The sequence below is a fragment of the Mercenaria mercenaria genome, chromosome 7 (genome assembly GCF_021730395.1).
Source record: "Mercenaria mercenaria strain notata chromosome 7, MADL_Memer_1, whole genome shotgun sequence".
In the NCBI taxonomy this organism is placed as follows: Eukaryota; Metazoa; Mollusca; class Bivalvia; order Venerida; family Veneridae; genus Mercenaria; species Mercenaria mercenaria.
The window spans coordinates 57,164,411-57,192,120 of NC_069367.1; the positions used below are offsets into that span (position 1 = coordinate 57,164,411).

Consider the following 27,710-nt stretch of genomic DNA (forward strand, 5'->3'; position numbering starts at 1 on the left):
GGGGGGGGGGGGGGGCAACCCCTGAATTTTTTTAAAACAGGATCATAAATGGCGAGTTCTGGTGCATTTTAAGGGTACTGAATCGCATCTCAAGTCGTTAAGCAAAATAAAGTTTAATAAACTCTTATCAGAATTAATAATGTATAACGCAATACAAAGAATGCATGTATGTTTTTTTTTTTTTTTTGTATTAAATGTATTTTTTTGTATTAAATGTATTGAACAATAATCATTCATGTTAGATATATATCTACATTCATTTCTTATTTTTGTTTGAAATATCATATTTTTTTTTTTAGTAAAAACAATTTATGTAATTAATTCCTTACATCTTAGCGGTGTGATAAATCTTAACACTTAATTACCTCATTCATTAAATAAAAACATGATAATTATTTTTCTGAATTTTATAAGTTAATACCTTAGATCTTTGCGGCTGGGTATAGATTAAACGATCCATTGACTAAAGACATGCCAATTAAAAACATGCTGATTTGTTCATGCGTAATAAGTCCAATCACGTACACGTGTGTATGACTCCAATTAACACCCCCGATCGTGTCACCGTCACCACGGTAACTCACTAATCTGGACAGCGTGTATTGTTTAACGCGAAGCAAAATTTAATATACTATACAAAATATTGGGTCCGCGGACCTGCGACTCCAACTTAAGAATTTACAAAAAATCGTTTTTGGGCAAATTATTGGGGCCGCGGTCGCGGCCCCTGCGGCCCCACTTCCGACGCCCCTGGGAATACGGAACTTCCGTAATCCTAGAACCGGAGGCTAGGATTACGGACTGTAATCGTAGCCACTGCCTAACAAAATATATAAGCACACGCACACGCACACACGCACACACACAAAACAACAAAAACAAACAAACAAACAACAACAACAAAACTCCCAAAGCACCCGACCCGCACCTATAGATATGGATATGTACAAATATCAGAGCGTACATTTACAAATATAAATAACATAAAACATTTACATTTGATGAAATATGACATGGTTAAACATTTATGCCATACAGTTGCATTTAGGCCTCACCAAATTAAAAAGTTGTTAATCGGATTTGCCGCTCGTGTATTTTCAGAAACACCAAAGAAGTATAAAATACATATATTTTTATAGCTCTTTGGAAACACACACAAAAAAAATATTTTTTGTTTTTGGCTTGCGCTCGCCCCATTAAAAAAATCAAGCCAAAATATTTTGGTGCGCTACGTAGTCCAAATAATTGTACTCCAGAGTTGAATATCGTTATATTTTTTGACTTGTCGATATCCGCCTCCGAGACTTCTAGACAACGTAAAATATCAAAATGTAAAATCGGTCTACCCGAGGTCTCATTATCTGGACTAGTGCGCTACGTAAAAAAATAATTCCAGTCCCAGATTGTTCTTAATGGACTTTAATCACAATAAATTCATACTCTATTCATAGTTGCATACAAGTTATTTCCCCTTGATGCAATTACGCCATTTTCTTCAAATGTTTACCAAATTGTGTTCCAACAAAAAATCGGATTTATTTCATTGAAAATCGAATGCAAAAAAAATAATTTATTTGATAACATCAGTCTAAATTATTTTGGTAAGGGTAAATATTGATGCATGCCACTCTTCTGTTTTCCTGTCCAAATAATCAGCATTTGCATACGAAAGTGGGTGGGGTAAGGAATTTACATTATATAGTTGTGTTCAGACCAGTTTAGTTTTTCAAGTTTTCAAATCCTCGAGTAGAATAATGTTAATCCACGTTAGTATCCATTTCAGACTTCAATTGAAACTTTGTTCCGACATGTTTAATGATAAATCTGAAAATTTAAAGTTAGAACAAGAGCTGTCGGTAACACAGCACACTCAAATTTTCTAAGTACTTGACTCTGAATTAGAGCATTGCCAGTAAAAGGGACATAATAGTCTAAAGCTTTGAAAGAAACGGAGCTATTAGACGTTATATAAAACTTAAACAAAACTATTCTAAGGTAAAAAGGGACACAAATCTGTCAAAATTTAGAGTTGCGGGGATTGTTTCTCCTGGTGTAGACTTTGATAGTAAATAACTACTTTAACTTTCAAATCAAAATCTTTAATAGTAACAGAGATATTTGATCAAAAACTTAGAAAAGTCGAGCTAAAAATTTATGCTACATTTTCGTAGCAGTAAATATTCAAGTCACATACCGTATTTTCCCGAATTAAGGCCCCCCCTCTAATTAACGCACCCACCCATTTTGGAGGGGAAAAAAATCAACAAGAACGGGAAAAAATCACCTACCTCATTTTTATAAGTCCACATAATAAGTAATTTACAGTACTAAAGTCCAATGTATTAAAAATTAAACACACTTTTAAACAGTCCATGTACCATAAGTCCAAAACATTTGTACTAAGTACGGTACGTAACAGAAAATTAAACGGTAAATACATTTTTGATTTGTTTTTACACCACTCGCGCACACGCTTCCTGCCGACTTTAAACAAACTTGCAGCAATGTGTTTACGATATACCCTTTTCTTCGGCAGTTTTAAGAACTTTTAATTTAAAAGCAGGCACAGCAGCGTGTCAAACCATTGACATTGTGTATTGCGCAATTAGCTACCCGCATGTACTAAGGAAAATGTTATCAGAGTACACAGCTGTTTGGGTCATGACGTAATGTGTAGTGTCGCGAGCGTGTCAAAAAGCCAGACATGGAATACACGAGGTACGGTACCGTATTTAAATGCATAAAAGACACACTGCATTAAATTGGATTCCAAATAATTACGTTTTTGGGGGATTTAACAACACAGAAACACTTTACGGCTAGTTTGAACGATGTTTTTAAGTTTTGTAAAAATTTTCATTTTTTATTTTTTTCCTCAAATAAACGCCCCCTCTTTGGAAAATGTAACGCCCCGGGGGGCGTTAATACGGGAAAATACGGTAATACTTTTTTCGGTTCGTGTATGTCCGAGTGCCATAGATATTATCTATGTCATGATTATGTTTTAAGGTTATGCATTGTTGTATATTACATATTTTCAACAGCATTTTCAAAAGCATGTATTATTTGATTACACTATGCTGTATGCCAGTGTTATTTATTATATTACCTTTTGAGTTTGCTTTGTTGTGCATCTGCAGGTCAAATTTTCTCAATCCCAGGTGAATTATTCTAATGTAAAAAAGCTGTACATTCTATTTTAATGTTTTTATTAGTCAATCGAGAGCCAAATCAAGACAAATATATTTCTTCACTCTTCACTCACTCCTGATCTTCTCAAAAACCAAAATTAAAAAAAAAAAAAAAAAATATTTTTAACTCATCTGATTTTTTGAAAAAAAAAGATGAGTTGTTGTCATCACTTGTTCGGTGTCGCGTTGGCGTCTGTGTCGGCGTTGCCTGGTTAAGTTTTATGTTTAGGTCGGCTTTTCTCCTAAACTATCAAAGCTATGGCTTTGAAACTTGGAACACTTGTTCACCATCATAAGCTGACTCTGTACAGCAAGAAACATAACTCCATCCTCCATTTTGCAAGATTTATGGCCCCTTTTAAATCATCTTTTTCTCCTAAACTGTCAGAGCTATTGCTTTAAAACTTGCAACGCTTGTTCACCATCATAAGCTGAGCCTGTACAGCAAGAAACATAACTCCATCCTGCTTTTTGCAAGATTTATGGCCCCTTTTGGACTTAGAAAATATCAGATTTCTTGGTTAAGTTTTATGTTTAGGTCAACTTTTTCTCTTAAACTATCAAAGCTATTGCTTTGAAACTTGCAACACTTGTTCACCATCATAAGCTGACCCTGTACATCAAAAAACATAACTCTATCCTGCTTTTTGCAAGAATTATTGCCCCTTTTGGACTTAGAAAATCAGTTTTCTTGCTCGAGTATTATGTTTAAGTCAGCTTTTCTCATAAACTATCAAAGCTATTGCTTTAAAACTTGCAACAGTTTTTCACCATCATGACCGGACGCTGTACATCAAGAAACAGAACTCTATCCTGTTTTTTGCAAGAATGATGGCCCTTTTTAGACATAGAAAATCAGAGGTATACAAAAAAATCAGATGAGCATCAGCACCCGCAAGGCGGTGCTCTTGTTTTCGCTTGCCGCCTCAATTTTTTCAGAAAAAAAAAATCTTATGAACAACTTTTCAGTTTGATGTGGCCTTAATGATATATCGGATCAGTAATTTGTTCTGTATATATTATCTAATTTCTGATAAATCAGCTATTGCCAGACTTGATTTACTTATAGTCACAATATTTTAACTACTCTCAGCAGTGTTTGTACCATTCATACATTAAAATTAAACACTTGAAACACTTTCAAAGAAACACATAAAATTAAGGGTTTAAGATATAAAATGTGTAAAAAGATTAAAAAAATATTTTACCATGGTGCAACCTGCACCGGATACAGTATTTTCTATGTTCATGCTCGGATTGTTGAAAAAACTTCCTTTCCAACCATCATGACCACACTCCTATTTATGTGGTTAACTATTAGGTGAAACTTAGTCCTTCACTGAGCGACTTTTTGATTTCTTTTAACAGGGTAAAAAACTAAATATGCACCATGGAGTTAGGAAAGTTGTTGGGTGTATCTTTACTTAACAATAAAAACTTTTTATGTTTTATCTGTAAGACTAGTGGGAAATTTGATCGCGTTCAGCACGATTGTAAAAAAAAAAACGTCGACTGAAACAGTCTTTGAAACGATGAATTACTTACTGCCAGCATATCCAAGTATTTCATTGCCAGTATGGACTGTTTTAACGCTCTTCCGAATGACAGAACAGAACAAAAGAGAAGCGAATTACTGAGACTCCCTGGCAGCTTTCTACACTTAAAATCACCCCAAAATGCGATATTGATGTAATATTTAAACTAACTTTGTCATGACAGATTCTACTTTGCAATAACTACAAGATGAAAATGCTGCAAAAATGTCGTGCATAAATCTGTCCTGTGATTTCAGTAAAATATAACAATGAAATTAATGACAAATGTACGACACAGCAATTTGAATTCGTCATTAAGCAACTAGTATGGTTTTCTGCGCATATTTTACTATAAAATTTAGGGTGTCTAAACATTTAAACGTCGGTTGCACATAGCTCATGTAGTTCAGTAATACGTTATTGCGACTATAGCAGTTATATAAATTGTATAGATCATAATTATGTAATTATAAATATAGTGCAAATGAGTCCAGCAACAACATTTTAACGACATTAACGACAGCCCTCACCAGAATCGAACTTGCAGTACTTGTGTAGGGTCAGAGTCTATCACTATGTCATCATGTAATTGATTGATCTTGTAAGTTATTTATAATAAACAATTTTTCAACAAGATATAACTATTGACGGAGAGTCCTATCTAAATACTTAGGACAAAAACCAAACAAGCAACACATAGAGAGATAGATATAATTACAGCTTTTAAATTACTAATATAAGAAAACACAATGAAATTGCAGTGATCAATTAGTAGGATCAATACGCCATTGACTTATACTGATTTTGAGATAGAACCTCAGACTTACAAAGATTGGAGAAACCCATTAAATAAAGTCTAAAAGTATTTGTAAGTCCTTAAAATAACCAAACGTTTACTTTAAAAAATGTGAGTGTTAAGAAACTGAACTGTAATTGCAAAGAATGACAACTCTTGTCCATGTGTTGGTATCTGTCAAGTTCTTAAAAAGTTAAATTCGCTTGCACTGTTTTGACACAATAATGAAGACGATTATTGAATTTATTTTAGCTCTATTGTTATGACAGCTTCTAGCTTATTTGAACCACTCTCGAGTCCGTTTCCTGGAAAAGCCAGTACTGATGTCATGTGGGGAGTAGTTGTGACCCTAGTTGGGCTCGAACCCACAACCCCTGGGTTGGGCGGCCGTGTATGATTAAACACTTGCTGCTTCACAGATATAGATGTTTTGTCAAGAAAATAACAGATCAGCAATACGATCGTAAAGTTGATTAATATAAATGAGTCTACAATCTTTTCAGCTTAGTGTTCAAATTGTATTTGTGAATGTTTTTCGACAAATAGATAACAATTATTTTTCCTATATCAGGATACCAGCATGATTCAGGAATTCCTGTTGTCCGGCTCTGTCGGCGTAACATGTCTTGTTGCCTTGGTTACTGGCCTTGTTGTGTACTGGTTGATACAAAAATGGAAGTACAAGTTCCCGCCCGGGCCATCTGGGCTCCCCCTCCTTGGAAACGCCTTACGTAAGTAACATTTGTGATACTCAATGCCAACATGCTGATAGGTTTATTTATCGATATATGGTGTTAATTGTTTGACTTTTTTACCTTTGAATCTGCATAAGAAAATTGCACAAAGCTTATTGCATTGAGTTTTATCAAATTTCACCATACAGTTACCTCGTATTTTCATGTTTACTTTCTTGCAGATCCATTTTGTATTTACAGTATTTTTCTGTACGACGGCTTTTTTTAACTTGACGAAACTCGTAGTTTTCACCATGTTTGATTTACATAAATTTGTTCTATATTACATACATATTCATTATTATAATGCAGAGATGGATTCGAAAAAGCTGCATGAACAAGCGTTTGAGTGGTCAAAGAAGTATGGACCAGTGATCACAGTTAGACTAGGTATAATTGTTAAACTTACAGTCACCGGTATTTGACCAATGTATATGCAGTTAAGTTTGACTTTAATATTTGTGCTATCATGTTTTTAACCAGTATCATTGATATCAGATTTGAAGCTAGTATATGTCCACTTCAGTTTGATGAGTTTCCCTCCTGCTTATTGCATACAACTGATCGTCGATTATCAGAACGGCAGCTGATTTTTAACTTATTGAAATTTACGTTTTGTGTGACTGCTTAGCGAGAATGGATAATTTCGTGGGACGGGACAGATGGGTGTGAGAAAGTTAATCGTTAATCTTGGTGATCATGAGTTGAAACCTTGTTTGTACGGAGGTTGGGGACGGGATCTTGGTTGCTTCTTATCAAGGCAAAATATGTAAATAATTTGTATTTGCGGAAAGATAAATACACTTAACGAACCATCTAACGTTTCTCTTTAGTTTTAATCAGTATAATATTATTTCGAATGCTTACTTTTGTAATTTCGCACATATGTAGAAAGATATGTTGTAAAAAGCACACATGAAAATTTCATTTAGAACGAGTGATGCCATGATATCATTTTATTTTCAAGTAATCTACGGCCTACATCCAATTTTAATGTCTACAGTTTACAAACCAATGTTGGCAAAAAGCCGGTCAATATGAGTATTGACCAGGCCGGCGGTCAATACTGGTTAAAACCGGTCAGTACTGGTCAATTCAATACTATGGTCACTCTTGGGTTGTCAATACTGGTTTATTCAACACTATTACATAATGTATATTCACAGACTAGCACAGACTGTAATAGTAATATAAAAATAAAAAAAGAAATTTGAATAATTTAAAACTTTGATCTTTAAAAGTATGGTGGTCAGTACTGGTCAGTTCAATTCTGTGATCTCTTGTTAGGTTAATAGATTAAAGGTCAAGGTCAGATTGAACCAGAACGGTAGAACTTTTATTAACAGTGAGCAATTTCTGTTCCTTATGCAATTACTGAATGCATCAAGGGGGGCTTTTTGTGTTCGACGAGCTCTTGTTAAAATAAAGTTACCATGTTCAAACAGTGGGATTATTGATCATAACAGCTAATTAGTGATTAGATAAACAGGCCAGCAACATATCTATTGTATATTGTAAGACAATGTGACAATTGCTATCAAAACACAAGTAAACCACTTCCATGAAAGGGCCAAGGTGTTCACAGCAATTTTTCATTAAATCATTTATAACTGTGTTACAGTAAAAATAATTAGATTTATTACTTGTGAATCAAACACTTGCTACAGTTTATGAAATACTTTCTACAAATTAAATTTAGTTAAATTAGCAGTTTTTCCACTTATTGTGACAATTTTTTGTAGAAAAATAATATATTTTGTTATCTAATCTAACAGAAAATGTTCAATGACCAGTATTGACCAATTGACCACTTCTGGCCAATTTCAGAGTTCTGATTAGGTTGATTTAACTACCTAAATAATAATGCCTGCATTCAACTTAATCAAGCCCAAACGCTTTTAAACAGTCATGATTTAATTGTTCATAAACTGCAAAATATCTTTAAAGTCAGTATTGACTAATTGACCAGTACTGACCAGTCGACCAGTATTGACCGGTATTGACCACTTCGGGGAGTATTGACTGGGGTGGTTTTATAACCGCCCAACATTGTTACAAACGAGCGAATTTCAATAAGTAAGGAAGTTTGCCCAAAACAAAATAACTTCTGTATTTGTCATACTTCTGGAATAAATCTAAATTTCATTCGATATTTGACCATATATGTTAGTGAAAATCCTCTACACCTCTGAATACTTTGATATGGCATTTGTTCGTTTGATAAAGACTACTTTTGAATATTTTTTAATTGGTTGAGGTCATAATCGAAGTTCTTGCACGACTGGATTTTATAGAAATTTTAATAAGTCATTAACAATTTACATTTATATCTCTTACAGGTACCATGCCGCTGGTATTTGTCAACACAATAGATACAGCCATGGAGGTGCTGGTTAAAAAATCAACCGATTTCGCTTCAAGAATGATAACTCCCACTGGTAAGTGTCAAATGATAGTGTGATTGGTTACTAGTTAGCTCCCCTGTCGAAAAATCGTTTTCATTTTATACCACTTGATTCAGCGCAATTTTGAATTCTCTCTAGTCCAATTACAGCTGTACTGTTGTCATATGAGGTGTAGTTGTGACCCCAATGGGGCCTGAACACATGGTCTAGGGGCTGCTTGACACCCTTGAACTAAACACGACCACCTTTTAAGTAGGGTCGACAATTAGATTTGTTTATATATTTCATACTAACTGTATTAGGAATGTTTTTTGATTTTTTTACTGAAGATTGTTGAATTAAGTTTCACATTATATTATTTTAAGATTTTGGTTTTGCTTGAGTGATATCTATAACAATCAGATAATGTTCATTTTTACACCTTTTTAGTTGATGTGTTCACGTATGGTGGTAAAGATATAGCCTTTAGCAATTATGGTCCAACTTGGAAACTACACAGAAAAATTACATCAAAGGCATTGCGGTAAAAACACTACTTAACATCTTCCTGAAAGAAAACGACAATATATCAATTCAAATATCTTTCTGAAAGAACTTAGTAAATCCTTGTAAAATGACATTTTATTTGAAAAGGTTGATTTTGAGATTCCCCATAAATTTCCTCCACTCGTCTGTCTGGAAAAAATATGTACTTGGAACTTAAGTTATCGACTATTAATTGAATGTACAATTTCATGATGTCATGTTATATTTGAGTTTGTCTTTCTATGCAGGTATTACTTGCAAGGAGACGCATTGGAGCACAGAATACACGATGCAGTGGAAACGGCTTTTGTTGAAATTGACAAAGTTTCTGGACAATTTGATCCAGCAGAATATATCAATTTTATTGTTGTTAACATTCTTACGGGACTTTGTTTCGGAGGAAAGTAAGGGAAACATGTTTTTGACATAGAGTAATAAAAACTTCTTTTTAAAATTTTAAAAGTTTAAGCATTAGTTCCGTCAGACTTGCAGCTTAACGGAATTCAGTTTAAAGGCTTTACTTGAATGCAAGTTCTAAAGAATGACCGGTGTACACACTTGAGTTTATATTGAACTCGGTTATCTCAAAGTGAAACACTCGGCCGTTTTGGAATTTCTCAAGACATTGAATATTTTGACATACTGTATTTATATTATTTTATGCTATAGGCATGTTAAGATAAGAATGTTGACATGAACTTGTCAAATTTTGTCAATGAAAAAGTAATAATAAAATTACATAATTTGATTTCTAGGGATTGTCACACTGAAGTCAAAAATGTTAATTTGAAATAATAACTAGTGGCCATTTTGCAATTTTAGATATGATTTTAAGGATAAAGAACTGAGTTATATTTTGGAATCAGAAGATACCTTCAATGAGAAGCTCGGGGGAGGAACATGGGAAGATATATTTCCACCATTGAGATACGTGTATAAGACAGCACTTTTTAAGGAGGTGGAGGCATTTACTGATCAGGTTATAGAGCGCTTTATAAAGAAAAAGTTCAAAGAAGCAGAATCTACATTTAACAAAGGTAAGTTCGGGAATGTGTTTTATGTTAACTTTATACTTGACTTTTGACAAAAAGGAAATATGGTTTAAATTAACTTGTTTAGGTCTATTGCGAAACAAGTTTTACAGCTCACATTTATAACTATTGACACATCATTCCTGGTGTTATCTGTTACCGCGATGATATGAGAGAAGAGAAGCGTTTCCCTTTTAGCGTTGAGTTCAAAACAAAGGTAATACTGGTATCATACTCTTTTTGTATGATGAGATCAAGGCTCGAAGCGGATGCTACACCAAAAGTCTTTCAAGACGGAAATGGAAAGAAACATGGATGCTTTCTTTTTGTAATTGAACACGAGACCAAAGATGTGTGTTTGTCATGGCTAGAGTCTTTGTCATATTTTGTTCATCTGTCGGTGTCTGTGTAGCTCTTTTTGTCTCTAGCAGTCCATATTTTAACTATTTAATGATTAAAATCACAAAAACACGTACTCGCACACAGTCTGGTCACGCACATGCAGTCACTCACGCATTTGGTATTATCAGTTTATTTCTTGGATACCTTGCAATGTTGCACATTGATAACAGTCATTTTGTATGCAGTAATATGCAATCTAATTATTCTTTTGTCAAATATTTGAATTGTTTTCCTAAAACAATTTTTTTCTGTTTTATTCCTAAAACAATCTTTTTTCTTAACTGCACTATAAATAAATTATGGATCTCTTATATATATCCAAAAATGTGTCGTTTTGACTAAAAACCAAACAAATAATCAGTCTTATAAATATAAATCGAAGAAACACAAGCAGCACGAATTGACATTGCTTCCATCCTTGTTTACATAACTTGTTGCTATATGCTAATTTTGTATTGGTATTTTCAGAAAATATTCGGCACTTCACAGATAACCTGATTCTTGCTAGAACTGAAGCAGAAGAAGAGGATGGGAGTGAAGCTGCCAACGGTCTAGATGAAGAACATCTTGTTCAAACCCTTGCTGATATATTCTTTGGTAAGGCGAAAGAGATATGAAGATATTTTGTTGAAAGTACAATGTGTATTTCTGAAATAATATTTGGCCCAGTGACATGTGCAGTTTGATTCTTTGCAAAAAAAGATGCCTCTTCTTGAAAACCATTTTGCCAGTCCAGTTTGAAAATTGGTAATTTTTGGGCAAGTCGGAATTGGTGTACACATCTATCATTTGGAAGATCCAGTGTCGAGGACCGATTTATTATGCATCCAGTACAACATGTCAAACACATACATATTCTTTTGTAAGTCAAGTTTGCCTAACAGATGAATATCTTCTATGTCAAATGTGTTTTACTGATATATTTTAGCAAATTCATGGCAAGGTCATTTTGTCAAATTCCTATATTCCTTTACACGTCAATACCCAAAATAAAAAAATATATGAGCCGCGCCATGAGAAAACCAACATCCGCGCAGTCTGGTCAGGATCCATGCTGTTCACTTTCAAAGCCAATTGCAATTATAGAAACTGTTAGCGAACAGCATGGATCCTGACCAGACTGCACGGATGCGCAGGCTGGTCTGGATCCTTGCTGGTTGCAAACCCACTCTGTTGGTTTTCTCATGGCACAGCTCAATTTTATTATCATAAGGCCAGATGTATTCAGTAGTGCTAATACTTTTATTCCTCTAGCAAGTACAATGTATCTTATTGATACCTTCCTTTTCAAGTCCATATATTTTAGGCCGTCCAATTTGTCCAGCAGCTGTTCTTTCTTACATTCATTGGCAACTCCAGTGTGTCGTATTGACATTGCCAGTTCTAACGTGTCTTATTGATATAATTCACGTTCAGTATGGGCATACTGATATTCTTTTTAGTGGTAGATGTATTCCTTTCAAGCCCAGTGAAATTTAGTGCATGAATATCAATTTTCTTGCATATCCAGTATCCTGTACGATAATAGGAACTGTTTTACAGCTGTAAAACATCTGTAAAAGACCTGTACTTTGAAATTACTGCTGTAAAAGACCTATAAATGAAAATCATGACCGGAAATGCAGTTGAAATTTACAGGTTTAAAACATGCAGGTCTCAAAAATACATTTATAAAAACTACAGTTGAAAGTTACAGCTGTACAGTTGTCATGTCTCAGAATGACAGCTGTATGTTTTTGGGTAGACTAGTTTTTGGAGGGAAGCACGATTTACATAGGACCATTTTGATATACAAATGTTTTCCTTTGCAAGTCCAACATGACGTTTTGATATATATTCCTTGACCAAGCGACATTTTCCTACATAAGATTAGTGTGTTTTGTTTCTACTGATATAATCTTTAGACAGCCCAGCTAAGTAGTGATATATTCTTTAGTATGTCAAATGCGCCTATATAATGTTTTAAAGGTTAAGCCATATGCTGTATTGATGTAGTATTTTGTAATTATGTTTAAATTATATCCTCGGGTAAGCTTGTCTGTTTTTGGCAAGATGGTGTCTTATTTATATTTTCTTTTGTAAGCCTTGGCGACTTGTCTTACAGATATATTTCTGGTGATGCTTTTGTCGCAGTGATTCATTATTTGTTATTACCAAGTTGTCTTATTTATAGGCTTATGTCATAGGTAATGTATTCATTTGTAAGTTAGTGTCTTCCTGATATATTGTTTTGTTACCTGTGTAATGATATATTCATTCAAATTGATACATGAAAGTTTGTGCGTATGATATGTCCAATGTGTCACACTGATATGCGCGACAAACGTTTACACTTTTCCCAGTAAGATGAGAACATAATTTTTCGTTATTAAAGAATGATAGCAGGGCAACGTATTTACTTTGAAACTTGTCCACACTTATTTGTTGTTTAACGGAAAGGTTTTGTACTATTAATTTTGCTCTATGTAACAAAAAAGTTAAGTATACTGAATGTTCGGAATACCTACTGTGAAACTTAGGCCAGCTTTTTTTATTAGCTCACCTGAGCACGAAGTGCTCAAGGTGAGCTTTTGTGATCGCCCTGTGGCTGTCGTCCGTCGTCGTCAACAATTTGACTGTTAACACTCTAGAGGTCACAATTTTAGACTAATCTTAATGAAACTTAGTCAGAATGTTACCCTCAATAAAATCTTGGACAAGGTTGATATTGGGTCATCTGGGGTCAAAAACTAGGTCACCAGGTCAAATCAAAGGAAAAGCTTCTTAACTCTAGAGGTCACAATTTTGACCCAATCTTAATGAAACTTGGTCAAAATGTTACCCTCAATAAAATCTTGGACGAATTCGATATTGGGTCATCTGGGGTCAAAAACTAGGTCACCAGGTCAAATCAAAGGAAAAGCTTGTTAACACTAGAGGTCACAATTTTGGCCCAATCTTAATGAAACTTGGTCAGAATGTTACCCTCAATAAAATCTTGGATGAGTTCGATATTGGGTAATCTGTGGTCAAAAACTATGTCACCGGGTCAGATCAAAGGAAAAGCTTGTTAACACTGTAGAGGTCAAAATTTTGACCCAAACTTAATGAAACTTGGTCAGAATATAACTCAATAATATCTTGGACAAGTTCGATATTGGGTCATCTAGGGTTAAAAACTAAGTCACCAGGTCAAATCAAAGGAAAAGCTTCTTAACACTCTAGAGGTCACAATTTTGGCCCAATCTTAATGAAACTTGGTCAGAATGTTACCTCAATAAAATCTTGGACGAGTTCGATATTGGGTCATCTGGGGTCAAAAACTAGGTCACCAGGTCAAATCAGAGGAAAAGAATGTTAACACTGTAGAGGCCATATTTATGACTATATCTTCATGAAACTTGGTCAGAATTTTAACCATGATGATCTCAAAGTTCAGTTTGAATCTGGGTCATGTGGGGTCAAAAACTAGGTCACCAGGTCAAATCAAAGGAAAAGCTAGTTAACACTCTAGAGGCCACATTTATGACCATGTCTTAATGAAACTTGGTCAGAATGTTAATCTTGATGATCTATAGGGCAAGTTCAAATCTGGGTCAGGTAGGGTCAAAAACTAGGTCACCGGGCCAAATCGAAGGGAAAGCTTGTTAACACTCTAGAGGCCATATTTATGATGTATCTTCATGAAACTGAGTCAGAATGTTAATCTTGATGATCTTTATGTCAGGTTCAAATCTGGGTCATGTGGGATGAAAAGCTAGGTCACCGTGTCAAATGACAGGAAAAATTTGTTAACACCCTAGAGGCGGTATTTATGACCATATCTTAATGAAACTTTATTGATGATCTTTAGGTCAATAGGTCAGATGAGCGATACAGGGCCTTCGTGGCCCTCTTGTCATATGTCAGCAGTTTTTCTGTCTGAAATTTAGCTTGTACGCAGCCCAAATCATACTCTGATAATTATTATTCCAATGATTGTCTTTGCATGTTCTAGCTGGAATAGATACCTCAAGATTCACGCTCAGATTTGCCCTGTTACACATGGTGGCGTTCCAAGACATACAAGAAAAGGTCCAGGAAGAGATTGATAACGTGGTCGGTAAGTGATTTGTTATCAACGATATTGATAAAATAGAAAATAATTGTTTAAATAAAACAATAAGGAACTGAGAAATACCAATAGGAAACAGAGTCCATGCAATCCCCCCCTCTGAATGATTATACTTATATAGGTTGTACCTGGAGCCAGTTTTCAGTTCGGCCATAATACGGTTACTCTTGTCAGCTGTATTATTATACAAGTATGTTTAGCTGACATAGTCTGTACAAATCAGGACAATATATTTGATGTGGATTTAAGACCATTAGCGTTTGAGTCAAGTATAAAAAGAAAGAAAATGTTCCTCGATGTCATGGCAGAAATAAATCATTTCAAAGCGGCAGTGCTGTAATTTTTTCAATTATAAGAATCGGTTTTTACAGTGACACAGCAATAGATTCTTGAGCTGTCTTATTGGCAATTGGTGTCCGGCTTCTGGTCAGTACGAAAGAGAGTGGATCAGCTGTAAGGCAGTTGTATCAAATTCATTAAACACCTGATATTTAATACTGATTTGTTTTTTCCTGACGCTCTATTTAGGCAGGACTATCAAAATAATGCTTTGTTGGACAAGGTGCGTTTGATATTTCCGAGTCTTCATTTATGATTGCCAAGAAATTAGTATTTGTCACAACCATTTGCACAACTCGTGGTCTTTGTGTAAAACGCTCTTGCAAGAAACTCACAAATCTCTTTTTTGCTTTAGGTAGAGACAGATTACCGGGAATTGCAGATCGACCGAATTTGGGTTACACAGAAGCTGTTTTACACGAAAGCATGCGTTTAGCAAGCGTTGCTCCGACAGGACTTTTTCACATGACGTCACGTGATACTGAAGTTTGTAAGGGTGATTCGAAACTGCGAACCCTTGTTAATATACGAAACTTTTTTCCAGTTTACGCACATGAGCTATCATCTTAATGCTAGTCATATTTTGTTTTCCTTTGAATACTCATAATTATCTTAAAATCAGTAGGATCATACTTGATTGACCTTTATACGTTTATAAAAGTAAGGTTATGAGATGTTTTCCGTGAGATGAATTTACAGAAGACAGCGTGAGTTCATTTGTCTTCCATTTTTGAGTCGTGTTATATTGGAAAATCGTCAGTTACTTGCGTTGAACAAGTTTGTACTTGTTGTATTCCAATCAGAAACAAAGTTTTAGCGATTACTGTTACAGTAACAAAATGCATGCATTTTTAAATTGTTTGACAATACTGACTTATTTATATTTTGTATTTTTAAGCTGGTTACAGAATCCCTAAAGGAACAAATGTAGTCATCAATCACTGGGGATTGCACCATGATCCTGATGCCTGGGATGAAGTGGACAGATTTATCCCTGAAAGATATTTAGGAGAGAATGGAAAGCTCGGGCCAAAACCAAAGAACTGGTTACCGTTCTCGGCCGGAACAAGGGTGTGTCTTGGTGAATTTGTAGCAAAGCCTGAACTGCATTTGATCTTTGCGAGTCTGATGCAACGCTACAAATGGAAAATGGTATCAGGACTGTGCCCCGATATCACACCTGCCGGAAATGCGTTCGCACTGGGCAGTAAACCCTACAAAGTCGTTGTTGAAAAGCGTATTTAAGATTATATCAGTTACTAGATTCCAATGGCCTGTTTAAGTTTCAGGAGATACCAGCGTATTGCAGAAGTTGTGTATTATTGGCACTTTAGCGTGAAATAATACTGATACAAATGAAACTTTTTGTTAAACGGCAATGGTAATGAGTACAACGAAACCTATGCTTGTATGAGGGCTGATGAGTGCTTGTAACCACGCAAAGAATGCCAATGCCGTTTAATGAATGTTTATAATTACCTAGACGAAGTAACGTTAGTAGATTGTTTTGATATAAAATTAACGTATTTTTATCGGGTTGACCCGGGGTAAAATGATGTCAGAAATGACGTAGCACATCACTGGCTGTCGTATAACCAGTTATTGCGTCATCCTCCTGTTATTGGCATTGATTACATAATTTTGTTACAAGCGATATAGCTACTAAAAGTAAGTAATCTCGAGAAAAGAAATTTCATTTCGTATTAGTGTTAGCGTCAACGTTTCAGCATGAATTATTTGTTGATTGCATGTGCGGCAGCACGAAGTAAACTAATTCGCTTTTTCCCGTTCTATGTTTCGTTATGTTGCGTTGTTAGTTTTGCTTTGTCAAAACGAAATGTCTTATATTTGCCACCATAATTTTTGCTTAAAATGTTTATAATGAGAGTTTCTTTTTCTAGTTTTATTGTACTTGTAAACTTGTTTTGCTATATTTTAACTCTTACCCTGCTAAATTTCTATAATGGATTTGTCCGTCTTCCAGTTTGGACAGTACCAGTAACTGTTAAGAAGGGTGTTTACCAAAATTATACTGCCTGAATAGCGAAATGTGCTAATCATGATCGGAAACTGCGGGTGTGCAGGCTGATCATGACCTACACTAGTCGCTGAGGCAGAATCAGTCATGTCCAGCATGGTAAGGGCTTAGTTTAGCGTTTTAATTACTCGTTGTATTTTGAGTGCATGCATAAAATGATGGTGTTAATACAATATATAATATACTTTTATTTAGTATCTAATTTCTTAAGACAATATAATTAAAGTGAATGAGTATGGTCTGTATTCAGATTGCATTAAACAAATCCAGAATTGTTCTCTTTTTAAAGGGACTGAACTGAATCGTGTTAAGAAAATATCGCAGAGAGATGAAAACTGAGCGCTCGTCAGTTTTCTCAGATTATGATGTATTTGTTTTGAAAGTTAAAACTGTCTGCAAAATTTTTCTATAATAGCTCAACTTCTGTTGGAATATTTAGATACATGTATAAGCAATATATCCCACATTATTGTTGATAAATCAAACCTAAGTTGAGTGAATTGTTGGTTTACACTGGCAGGCTATTTAAAGGTTATATTTAAACAACAATTAATTACTGTTTGTTATTTCTCATATTTTCATACATTTGAAAAGATAGTGTGATACAACAACTGAAATACAGTAGTAAGAAGCGAGTGAAAACTAATTTCTAAATAGATTACTACTTCGGAGGCTCTAAGAGTTAATGTTACTTGTAGAGGTAATATCAGTGTGAATCGTGTAGACGTATTGTAATAAAGGCTACATCATTCGCAACACATGTGTTTTGTCCTCCGTCTGGTCATCACACACGGACGGACAAATCGAGTCTACACACGGACGGACAAATCGAGTCTACGCAGAGACGACTTGCTTGATGGGCAATGTACAATCATAGATGCACCTCCAATGTTGTTGCCTTGTTTTTCACCCTTACCTTGAGATGAATTTACCACCGCCGTATTTGCTTACGCCTAGCTATGCTCGATAACGTAACCCACAACTTAGTTGCTATTCCAGTAGAATTCTGTTTATTTCCAAATAAAAATACACGTCGTCTGTCTCACTCTATATGTCCCTCAGAAAATCCAAACAAGCTCAGATCTTTATAGGTTTTCATTTTCCCTCGAACTTTTAACAACTGGAATTCACTCCCTGAGAATATTTGTTTCTCTTGAAGCAAATCAGCCAAGCGTTCTGCCAAACTGAAAATAAATGTGTCCCCTTAGAAACCAGATGTCTTTTAACATATTTTGATACAGTCTAACAATCTACGCCGACTCTTTCATGCTTATCTCTTTTTCTGTCAATTGAAGCACGTCAAAGTCTGTACTCCAGTGTGTTTTGACAAATCGGAAGACAGACGGCCACATGTTACCACACAGAGAGATAGATAAACAGATACATGTATTAGGCAGTCAAAATCTCTAGACGTTTTACAGAAGAATCTTAAAACATTTTATTTCAGAACTTTTATTCATTGTTTTGACACCAAAAGAATTAGGTATCGTGTTTTGTCGGTTATAGTTTAATGCTTCCCGTTTGATGATGTTTTGGTTTGTGTATTATTTGGTTAAGTAGTATTTATATATTCAATGTATTTGTAAATATCTATGTATCGTAACGACCTTTTCTACATTTTAAAGTTTATTGCACAAGGTCATTGAATAACTGGTCGTTTTATCAAATAAACTATTTTCAGTTTCAGCGGGTTATTTTGTGTATTATCGTTTCCCAGACCTAATGCTATCGAAGCACTAGAAAGGCCAACATATAAGTCGAACACATTTGCTAGTCAAGTCATGCATGACACTATTTATACTATTTAGTTGTTATGTATGGAAAACACATTATAATGTAATAATGTAATATACCCGGGCAATATCGTCCTACCACAACATGTAGATAATATGCGAATTTCTTCCACTGTAGAGTTCCGGATTATTTTCAAAAGAATAACTGTCAAAAAGGTAAAAACTATAAGCTTATTTGGAACTTGAAACTTTTTTAGTTGTATTAAAGAAAAAATACTTTCTACTCGGATATGGATAAGAGACCGCAATCTTCAGTAATGGATGTTATTGTTGTGTTCTCTATTTATAGAACTGTGTCAGATTATGAATATTTACGGCTGAATACACAATACAGGATTCAAAGTACAACATGGAATTTCTTTTCTGCTATTCTGATCTACTTGTGAAATAAAATATTAATAAAATCTGTTAAAAGATCTTATGAAAACATCGTGCGCAACCAAGCAACATAAATGCAGACTCGGTATGATTGGCACTGTTTCCAGAGAGGTAATGAAATGTGCATTACCATTTACGCCCCCTAGCACCGGCTTAAGCGGAATTCTATTATTATAGTAAAAGTGAATGTTCTCCATGATTTAAAAGGACCAAAAAGTATAGCAACCCTGAGCCGTACAACAATATTTTTACAGAATATGTAGGAATATGATAAAGAATATTATATAAATATTACTTTCATTATGTAGGTTAGCAGATATTGTGAACCCGAGAAATATCATGCCAACCGATGCAATAGCGGAGGTTAACTATCATTTTTACCTAAGGGATCTTGGTGAGACCTCATTTCTTTATAACACATGTATACCATAACTTTATCTGGAACTGATTCCTTCAAATTATATCCTTTTTATACCTTGGAGGGATAAAGTATCGGCGTTGTCCATCCGTCCGTAACATTTTGTGCCCGCTCTGTATCTCCTAAACCCCTTGAAGGCTTTTCATGAAATGATCACTTCATCAAGACGATCTGCAGAACCCATGAATCAGCCATGTCAGCTCAAGGTCAAGGTCACAACTCAAGGACAAATGTTTGAGCCTTCCATTTTGTGTCTGCTCTGTATCTCCTATACCACTTGAAGGAAATCATGAAACTTTGGTCAAATGATCAACTCAAGGTCAAGGTCACAACTCAAGGTCAAAGGTTTGAGCCTTCGATTTTGTGACCGCTCTATATCTCTTGAACCCATTGAAGGATTTTCATAAAATTTGGATCAATTGATCACCTCAACAAAACGATGTGCAGAACTCATGAGCCATGTTGGCTCAAGGTCAAAGGTTTGAGCCTTCCATTTTATGTCTGCTCTGTATGCCCTAAACCCCTTGAAGGATTTTAATATGACTTGGCTGTAATGTTCCCCTTATCAAGACAATGTACAGAATTTAAAATTTACCCCTGCCAGCCTAAGGCCAAGGTCACAATTCGAATGTTTAATGGTTCCACCCAAAACCATCCCTTTCGCTATCCATAACAGTGGAGGGGGGTGGATATAGCTGTCTTTCAGACTGCCTTGTTATCTGAAGTTGCTGTATGCGTTTATATGATGTATTTATAGATGACTAGATGACAAGGAAAGTGGAGTGAGGACAAATACTTCTACTGCAGTAATAACTGCAACACTACCCCTTTCACGGTGTCATACCTATTATTTTACCATCTGAGCACTTTGCGTCGACACCGACCTACCCACTCCCATCACTATTATTAACGAATGCCTGTTCAACATACCATTGTCCTGACAAGCGGAAAACGAAAGCCGCAAACTAGTAAGAAGGGAATGTGACTAAAATATCGTTAAAAACAAAGTTTGACCATATTCATGCACAGGGATAATTTTTATGGACTTTTCCTCATGCTGACACAATGTAGTTCAAATACGGTAGCCACCAGTAAGTTTCCCACGCAATGACTGAACAAACCCTTTAGACGAACTCATATTAAAATTAATTCTATTCACCCTGGAAAATTTTACAAATATTATTGAATAATTCAAATTTAAATCCAAACATTTTCAGTAATGACCAAGGAATATCAAAAAGGCCAGTTAATTTATACTTGCTACAATGAACTTTTTCGACTTAAACATATTGTAACATGCTAAATATCTACTGACGGCGCCGGACTGACCATACGGTCATGTTCGAATCCCGGCTTGTGCCAGACATCTTCAGATATTCCTAAGGATGTGATTTACCAACAAAACTTATAAGATAATTTACATTATTTAATGCTGAATTGTTTATACAAGAAAGTTACAAAAAAGTATTAATGCAAATACAAGAAAACAAAGGGTAAATCACCCTGATCAAGGAGCTATAAATATAAATAGATTCGCAACTTGAAAAGCGTATAGAGCAAATCTTGCCAGCATCACGTTGAAACTGAATGAGATGTATGAAACAGACAGCAAAGGGATAAAAATTGTGTCGTGAATTTTTTCTATCAGATCGTTTGTTTATCATAATGATAATGGTGTCTTTTTAATGTTGATAGTATTTTTTTTACACGTGGAAGGAAATACTTTATGATTGTAAGTCCGGGAAATCAAAAGTGGTCGTTTAAAAATTGGATCCGATTCAGTCGGCCGTCACCTTTGTATGAAACAGAAAGCAGAATTCTTGAAAAACTTTCTATCAGATCGTTTGTTTATAATGTTAATGGTGTGGGGTTTTTAATGTTGTTAGTATTTTCTACACTGGGAAGAAATAGATTTACCTCGAGTGCGAACACCCTGGGAGCGAAATACGAAGTACATGAAAAGTGGTACTAGTTGATTCCGAGCTTGGCGTTCGGCATTATGAGGATTGCGATGTCAGTATATAATGTGACTGTGTGGGATATTATGTCGTCTACGGCATAATATTCCAGTGAGGCAGCGCTATAAAGTTTTGTATTTTGCTCACTGCTACAAACAGACACCGTCTTTAATATGACTGAAAATTTTTTGAGAACATAAGACGCTAATTTATAACACACAAACACACCACCATCACCAAGATACGTGGAATCCTGTGCTGGATAAAAAATTACAATTCTCGTCTAAATGAACACATGTACTATGAAACGGATTCACATTGTAGTTCATTTTCTTCGAAATACTTGAAATCATATTTACTAAACTGTAAATGTTACGTTTAAAGTCTCATAATGCCTTTGTTTAAAATGTGGCTGCCGTTATGAACATAAAATACATTAAACTCTTGCTTAATCCTATTTCTAATAATTACTTTCTTTAACATTTGTAAAAGGTTTGAGTAAGGTTTGAGTATTGCTGAATATATTTAAGAAATAATAAGTTCCCAAACGTGGTTTATCGTAGAATAACTCGAGTTTTGAGTTCTTATGCGTAAGAATATATCACGAAGGCCATATATTGTTCCGCATAAAAACGAAAACCTCTGGTTATTCTACAATAAATCACACTTGGGAACTTATTATTTCGATTCTTACACGACATACTAGTATTAAAAGTGTTAGAAAAAATGTTAACTACTCTTTACGACCGTGCTATGCACCGGGATCGAATGACGTCATTGCACGCGAGTGGTTTATTGCAGAATAACCCGAGATAGATTTTGCTCTACCTGTATGTAGGTTATTTGCTGGTCGTGTTAGAATATTTTTTTTTAATGTTTTATTGAATCTTTTGTTTTTTATTACCACCCTTAATGGCTCTAATGTAACAGTTCATGTGCAATATCAAAAGTAGTATTTTTCTAACCCTATTATTATGCATAACATTTATTTGGAAAGGTGTTTCATCTGTTTTTAAAACAAGAGGGTCATGTTGACCCTAGATCGCTCACCTGAGTAATATGATTCATATGTTTCAAATTGCAAACTGATGCTAAATATTAAAAAGGTAGGTCTGTAGGTAACTGCAAGTCAGTTTAAATATCGATGTGCAAAACTGTCATCCCAATTTCAAGGCTGTATCTGAAAAAACAAGAAAGTAGGTCAGTAGGTCAAGGTCACAGTCAAGTGATCCCTAAACGCTTGAGGTCATCAGGTAATTATAATTAAACAGTCTAGGAAATATGACCTGATAATTTTTGAGGTATTTTTTCCTATATAACTCATAACTATAACAAGTGACCCCCAGGGCGGGGCCTCTTTTCACCCCAGGGGCATAATTTGAACAAACTTGTTAGAGACCCATAAGGCAATTCTACATACCAAACATCAAAGGCCTAGGCCCTGAACTTTCAGACAAGAAGATCTTTATTTTTTTCTTATATAAGTCTATGTTAAACTTGGTTCACCCAGGGCAGGGCCTCTCTTCACCCTAGGGACATATAATTAAAACACTTTTGGTAGAAAAACTCTAGGAAAGACAACAAACTTAATATCAAAAGCCTAGGCCTTGCAGTTTCAGGCAAGAAGATTTTTTAAGATGTTTTTTCCCGTATAAGTCTTGTATGTAAAACTTAAGAGCCCCGGGGCAGGGCCGCTTTTCACCCCAGGGGCATAATTTTAAATATTTTGGTAGCGGACCATAAGGCAATGCTATATACAAAATATCAAAGGCCTAGGTCTTGTGGTTTTAGACAATAAGATTTTTAAAGTTTTTTACTGTACAAGTCTACTAGTATTTAAAACCTGTGACCCCCGGGGCGGGGCCTCTTTTAATCCTAGGGGCACAATTTGAACAACCTTGATAGAAGACCACAAGATAATGTCACATGCCAAATATCAAGGCTCTAAGCCATGCGGTTTTGGACAAGAATATTTTTTTTATTCTTTTGGTTGCCATGGCAACCAGAGTTCTGCATGGAATTAAATTCTTTGAACAGTTTGAAAGGGGACCACCCAAGGATCATTCCCGTGAGGTTTTGTGTATTTCTGCCCAGTGGTTTTCAAGAAGAAGATTTTTAGAAATTGTTGGCGGACGCACGACGGACTTTTTTCTATGTTTCATTTCCTTACATACCTCTTATTCCACACCAAAAAGTTTATGTTGGAATTTATTCAACCCCAAAACATAAAATTACCAGCCAAATATTTAATGAAAAGATATTACAATATATTACACATATCCATGTTATTTCGCTTTATATGTAACTCTCATGAAAACAATGAGTTTCACGTAACGTTATGCTACTTTATGAAACTTTATTGAATGAAATGCAAAAAAACGTGACCCTTACAGATATTGAACCGAAAATGTGTCACTTACAGATACCCCAACCCACACCCACAAAATACAAACACATAACAATGCTAACACTTGTACTTTCACGGTTACGAAGGCGACTGTTAAAAGTTAATGAACATCTCATGCATGTCATATTTAATCTTACTGATTTGTAAATAGTAGGCCTACATACCTAAATAACGGACTGTTCCATTAATTAAAGTACAAAAAACATCTCCGACCTCAAAACCGAATTATAATTATGTCACCTGATACTATCTTGGTATTTTAGTTATGTACGGTGCATATCACAATCAACAAAAAGGTCGTATTTTATCTGCGTGATCAATTGTAATATACTTAATTACATCCGATAGATTTTTGACAAACACATTAACAATGATCGCAAATAATGAATAGTCATAGATTTGTATCAGTGTCGTTACAATGGACAGAGAAGATTATACTTCTGAGGCTTAGAGACAGCTAATAAACAACACATATTATAAGAGACTCGATGAAAGTCCACAGAAATACTTTAATAGAGACATATATGATACCCGTAGAAATTGAGATAATATAAGAGAATATATCAATATGAGAAACTCTGTATCCTTCAAGTAAAGTTGAGTGCAACAATTTTATATATTATCTAAAACTTACCACTAGGTTACCCACAAAGACTTTTCATTTCGGGATTGTACCCCTATCAGCCGTTTATAAGTTCATTAGTCGATCTTATAGTGGATTTTATTTAGTACATAAAACATAAAGTACATAGTTCTTTAAATATGATTTATTCACTCCAAAGCCCGAAATTATCCTGCATTAATTAATACATGAAATCTCTCTCTAGATGTACATTTAAAATGAATAATCTATCTTTCATAAATTATTTTATCCATAATTCAGAAATAGTCTTTCAAAAATAAACTAATATTATTAACGTAAATGCCAAAATCGAGAGACGCCCATGATCTTACCGCTCTGTTCAGAAGCTAAGGCAGTCTGCAGTGAGCGTAAAGGATGATGTGTCAACTGCTGACCATTTCCCATGCCATTTCAGTGGAATTAGTATATAATATTATATTCTAATAAGGTATATATAAGGAAAACTATTCAGTAACATTTTATGATTATGTTAAATATCAGTACGCCGAATAGATACCACGGTGGCATTTCTCATATTTTATCTAAAGTTGCTGGCCTTAAATGTCTCGCCTTAACTATAGTCCAGCTATTAATAATTACCATAACGATACAGTCATAGTGTTATAGGGTCTGGTGATTAAACTGAAAATATGTCAGCATGTGTTTGGAAACACAATTTTGAAACCATACATGGAATCTTTATCCCCTTTTGTAAAATACGCAACATATTTTATATCTTATGGGAAATGCTAATAGATCACAATGTTCTACTGATTCTATTTCAAAGATCATAGAATTAGTTCTTATAAAACACTTTCAAATTGATGACACTGAAAATATCAAAATCAGGCTCTTTCTTTTGCCTATCTATTCATGGGTAACGTTAAATAGAATATATAGACTCTAACGATAAGATACCACTCAACCGGTTACGTTTGTTTGTAGATAATATGTTTTATCGGGAATCATTTAGAGAAGGAATAACTAGACTTTTCTGACAGACTGAACAGTTTGTATGCGTGTGGAGCGGGATGGGGAAGGGGATGTGGGGGTGGGGAAGCGGCATTTTCAACATTTAATAAGTCATATAAACAATGGCACAATGTCCATCTTCATGGTGCTGCCTCACTAGAATATTCATGACGTGGCCAGGGAGCGATTCCACGACCTCTCGCAGCCAATGAGGGCGCTCTACCACTATCCTACAAGACGATGAACAGTTCTTTTTGATACTATAAAATTTACATATTGTTACTCTAACGATACAGTTACTTTTTATATGTTAATTCAGTAAAGGCTGAAAATGATATCCTGTATATTAGTGTTAAAACAGTTACCAGTACACTGAAATTTTATCATGTCACCCAATTTCATGTTAAAAGGTTATTTCATTTTTTGTCAGGCGTATTTCTTCAAAAAATACCATATTTGACAAGGTCAAATTTAGTACGTAAATACCCTGCAAATTGAAAGGCGTGATAACACTGATTATTATTCTTTATCACCCAAGCGATGGGAAATACATACTAGGACCACTAAGTTATCAACACGTTTTCAGTTTATGTTGCTGACAGTTCAAATTCTTTCATTGATATTTTACTGAATCCTGTTGAAATCGTTTACGAGCGTCTATTCCAATGAAATAGTGTTAATGCAGACTGCCCGTTCAAAAATGAAGAAATCCTTTGCTTAATACAGAACGGGAAGTAAGAATTCTTCTCGATTCAGGATCTCAAAGAACATATATTAGTGAACATTTAGCCAGTTCTCTCAACCTTGTAAAGGAAAGCGAGCAAGAAATTCGACTTGTTACGTTTAATAGCGAAAAGTCGAAAGTGGTCAAAATTTCATTAAAGGTTAACTTGAAACTTAAAACTGGAGACGAGGGGGGAAATTGTGCAAATTTAATCAGAAACAATTATTACTTGGATACCGGTATTATTCAATCAGACAAAATTGAAGTACAAACTTGACTATACCAGTTGTCTTGCAAACTTGGCTGGATTTTAACAAGAAGGACAAATGAAGTAAATCAGGACATGAATGCCATAAACCTGTTGATACACATGGAAATAACGTTACAGAAACCAAAGTATTTACTGATGATGACAATTCACTGCTTACTAAATCAGATTTAGAGGCGTTTGGAACATTGAATCCATTGGAATCATAAAACAGGTTCAGAGTACTGATGATGAAAAAGCTACGGATTTTTTTTTAAGAAACATTGAACTTCAAAGACGGCATATATCAGATTACCTGGCCATGAAAAGAGGAAAACCCAGAACTTCCTGAGAATCGTCAGCGTGCACTTGGGAGATTGAAATCAATGATATGCATTCTTCAAAGAAAACCAAATACTGTGATGAAATATAATTCAATTATCGAAGGACCAACTTCAAAAGGGAATAATTGAAGAGTTGGATAGAAATCATCGCAAAGGAATAACCCATTACCTCCCCAATCATCCAGTTATCAAACCTGATAAGAATACAACAAAAGTAAAAACAAGGATAAATATCAAACAGGGAATGCCATGTCCCAAAACCGCAATGGTAGTCTATGACGCTTTCGCTAAAACAAAGTCAGGAAATAAAAGTTCAAACGAATGTTTATATCGAGGTCCAGTACTTCTTAAAGATTTCTGTGGTACTCTGATGAAATTCAGAATACATCAAATAGATATTGTGGCGAATATCGAAAAAGCGTTCCTGCAGATGGGTTTACAGGAAACCCAGAGAGATGTCACCCGATTCACATGGTTGAAAGACACTGAAAGACCGGGAGTGACTCCTCCAAACATACAGGAATTTCGATTTTGTAGAGTTCCTTTTGGAGTTATATAAAGTCCGTTTTTCCTAGGAGCAACTCTTGATTGCCACTTACACATATGACTTGGATATAGCCAGACAACTTCATAGTGACATTTATATGGATAACGGGAGTAAACTTGGTCAAGGAAGCTACTTTGATTTATCAGGATTTGAAGAAAATATTTTCTGAAGCAAAGATGAATTTGTTTGAGCTGGCCTCAAACAATGATCT

At 35.0% G+C, this 27,710-nt stretch overlaps 2 protein-coding genes across 3 annotated transcripts in view; one reads left to right on the forward strand and one right to left on the reverse strand.

Annotated features, from left to right (window-relative positions):
- Positions 1-1,474: 1,474 nt before the first annotated feature.
- On the forward strand, positions 1,475-18,775 carry LOC123554099 (cytochrome P450 1A1-like). 2 transcript variants are annotated; one of them, XM_053548468.1, is made up of 11 exons: positions 1,475-1,601; positions 6,094-6,253; positions 6,569-6,646; positions 8,596-8,694; positions 9,091-9,184; positions 9,435-9,590; positions 10,009-10,223; positions 11,088-11,216; positions 14,596-14,700; positions 15,407-15,541; positions 15,950-18,775. In XM_053548468.1, the coding sequence occupies exons 2-11, from the start codon at positions 6,103-6,105 to the stop codon at positions 16,294-16,296; spliced, it is 1,509 nt and encodes a 502-aa protein (XP_053404443.1). In that variant the 5' UTR covers positions 1,475-1,601; positions 6,094-6,102; the 3' UTR covers positions 16,297-18,775. The 2 variants fall into 2 exon arrangements, with proteins under 2 accessions (XP_053404443.1, XP_045199947.2); XM_045344012.2 differs by having other exon boundaries at positions 1,537-1,680.
- The window catches only part of LOC123554098 (uncharacterized), a 32,221-nt gene continuing 22,652 nt past the window's right edge, over positions 18,142-27,710 (reverse strand). The window contains exon 5 of the mRNA XM_053548473.1: positions 18,142-18,273. Coding sequence (XP_053404448.1) covers positions 18,203-18,273 — 71 coding nt within the window. The 3' untranslated portion in view covers positions 18,142-18,202. The remainder of the gene's footprint in view (positions 18,274-27,710) is intronic.

What these genes read in the sequence shown, in the direction of transcription:
- LOC123554099 (XM_045344012.2), top strand. Translation starts at nt 1,618, where the DNA reads ATGCATGCCACTCTTCTGTTTTCCTGTCCAAATAATCAGCATTTGCAT. An exon ending in AGTGATCACAGTTAGACTAG is followed by an intron (nt 6,647 to 8,595) that starts GTATAATTGTTA and finishes TATCTCTTACAG; the next exon opens with GTACCATGCCGCTGGTATTT. An exon ending in AAGAATGATAACTCCCACTG is followed by an intron (nt 8,695 to 9,090) that starts GTAAGTGTCAAA and finishes ACACCTTTTTAG; the next exon opens with TTGATGTGTTCACGTATGGT.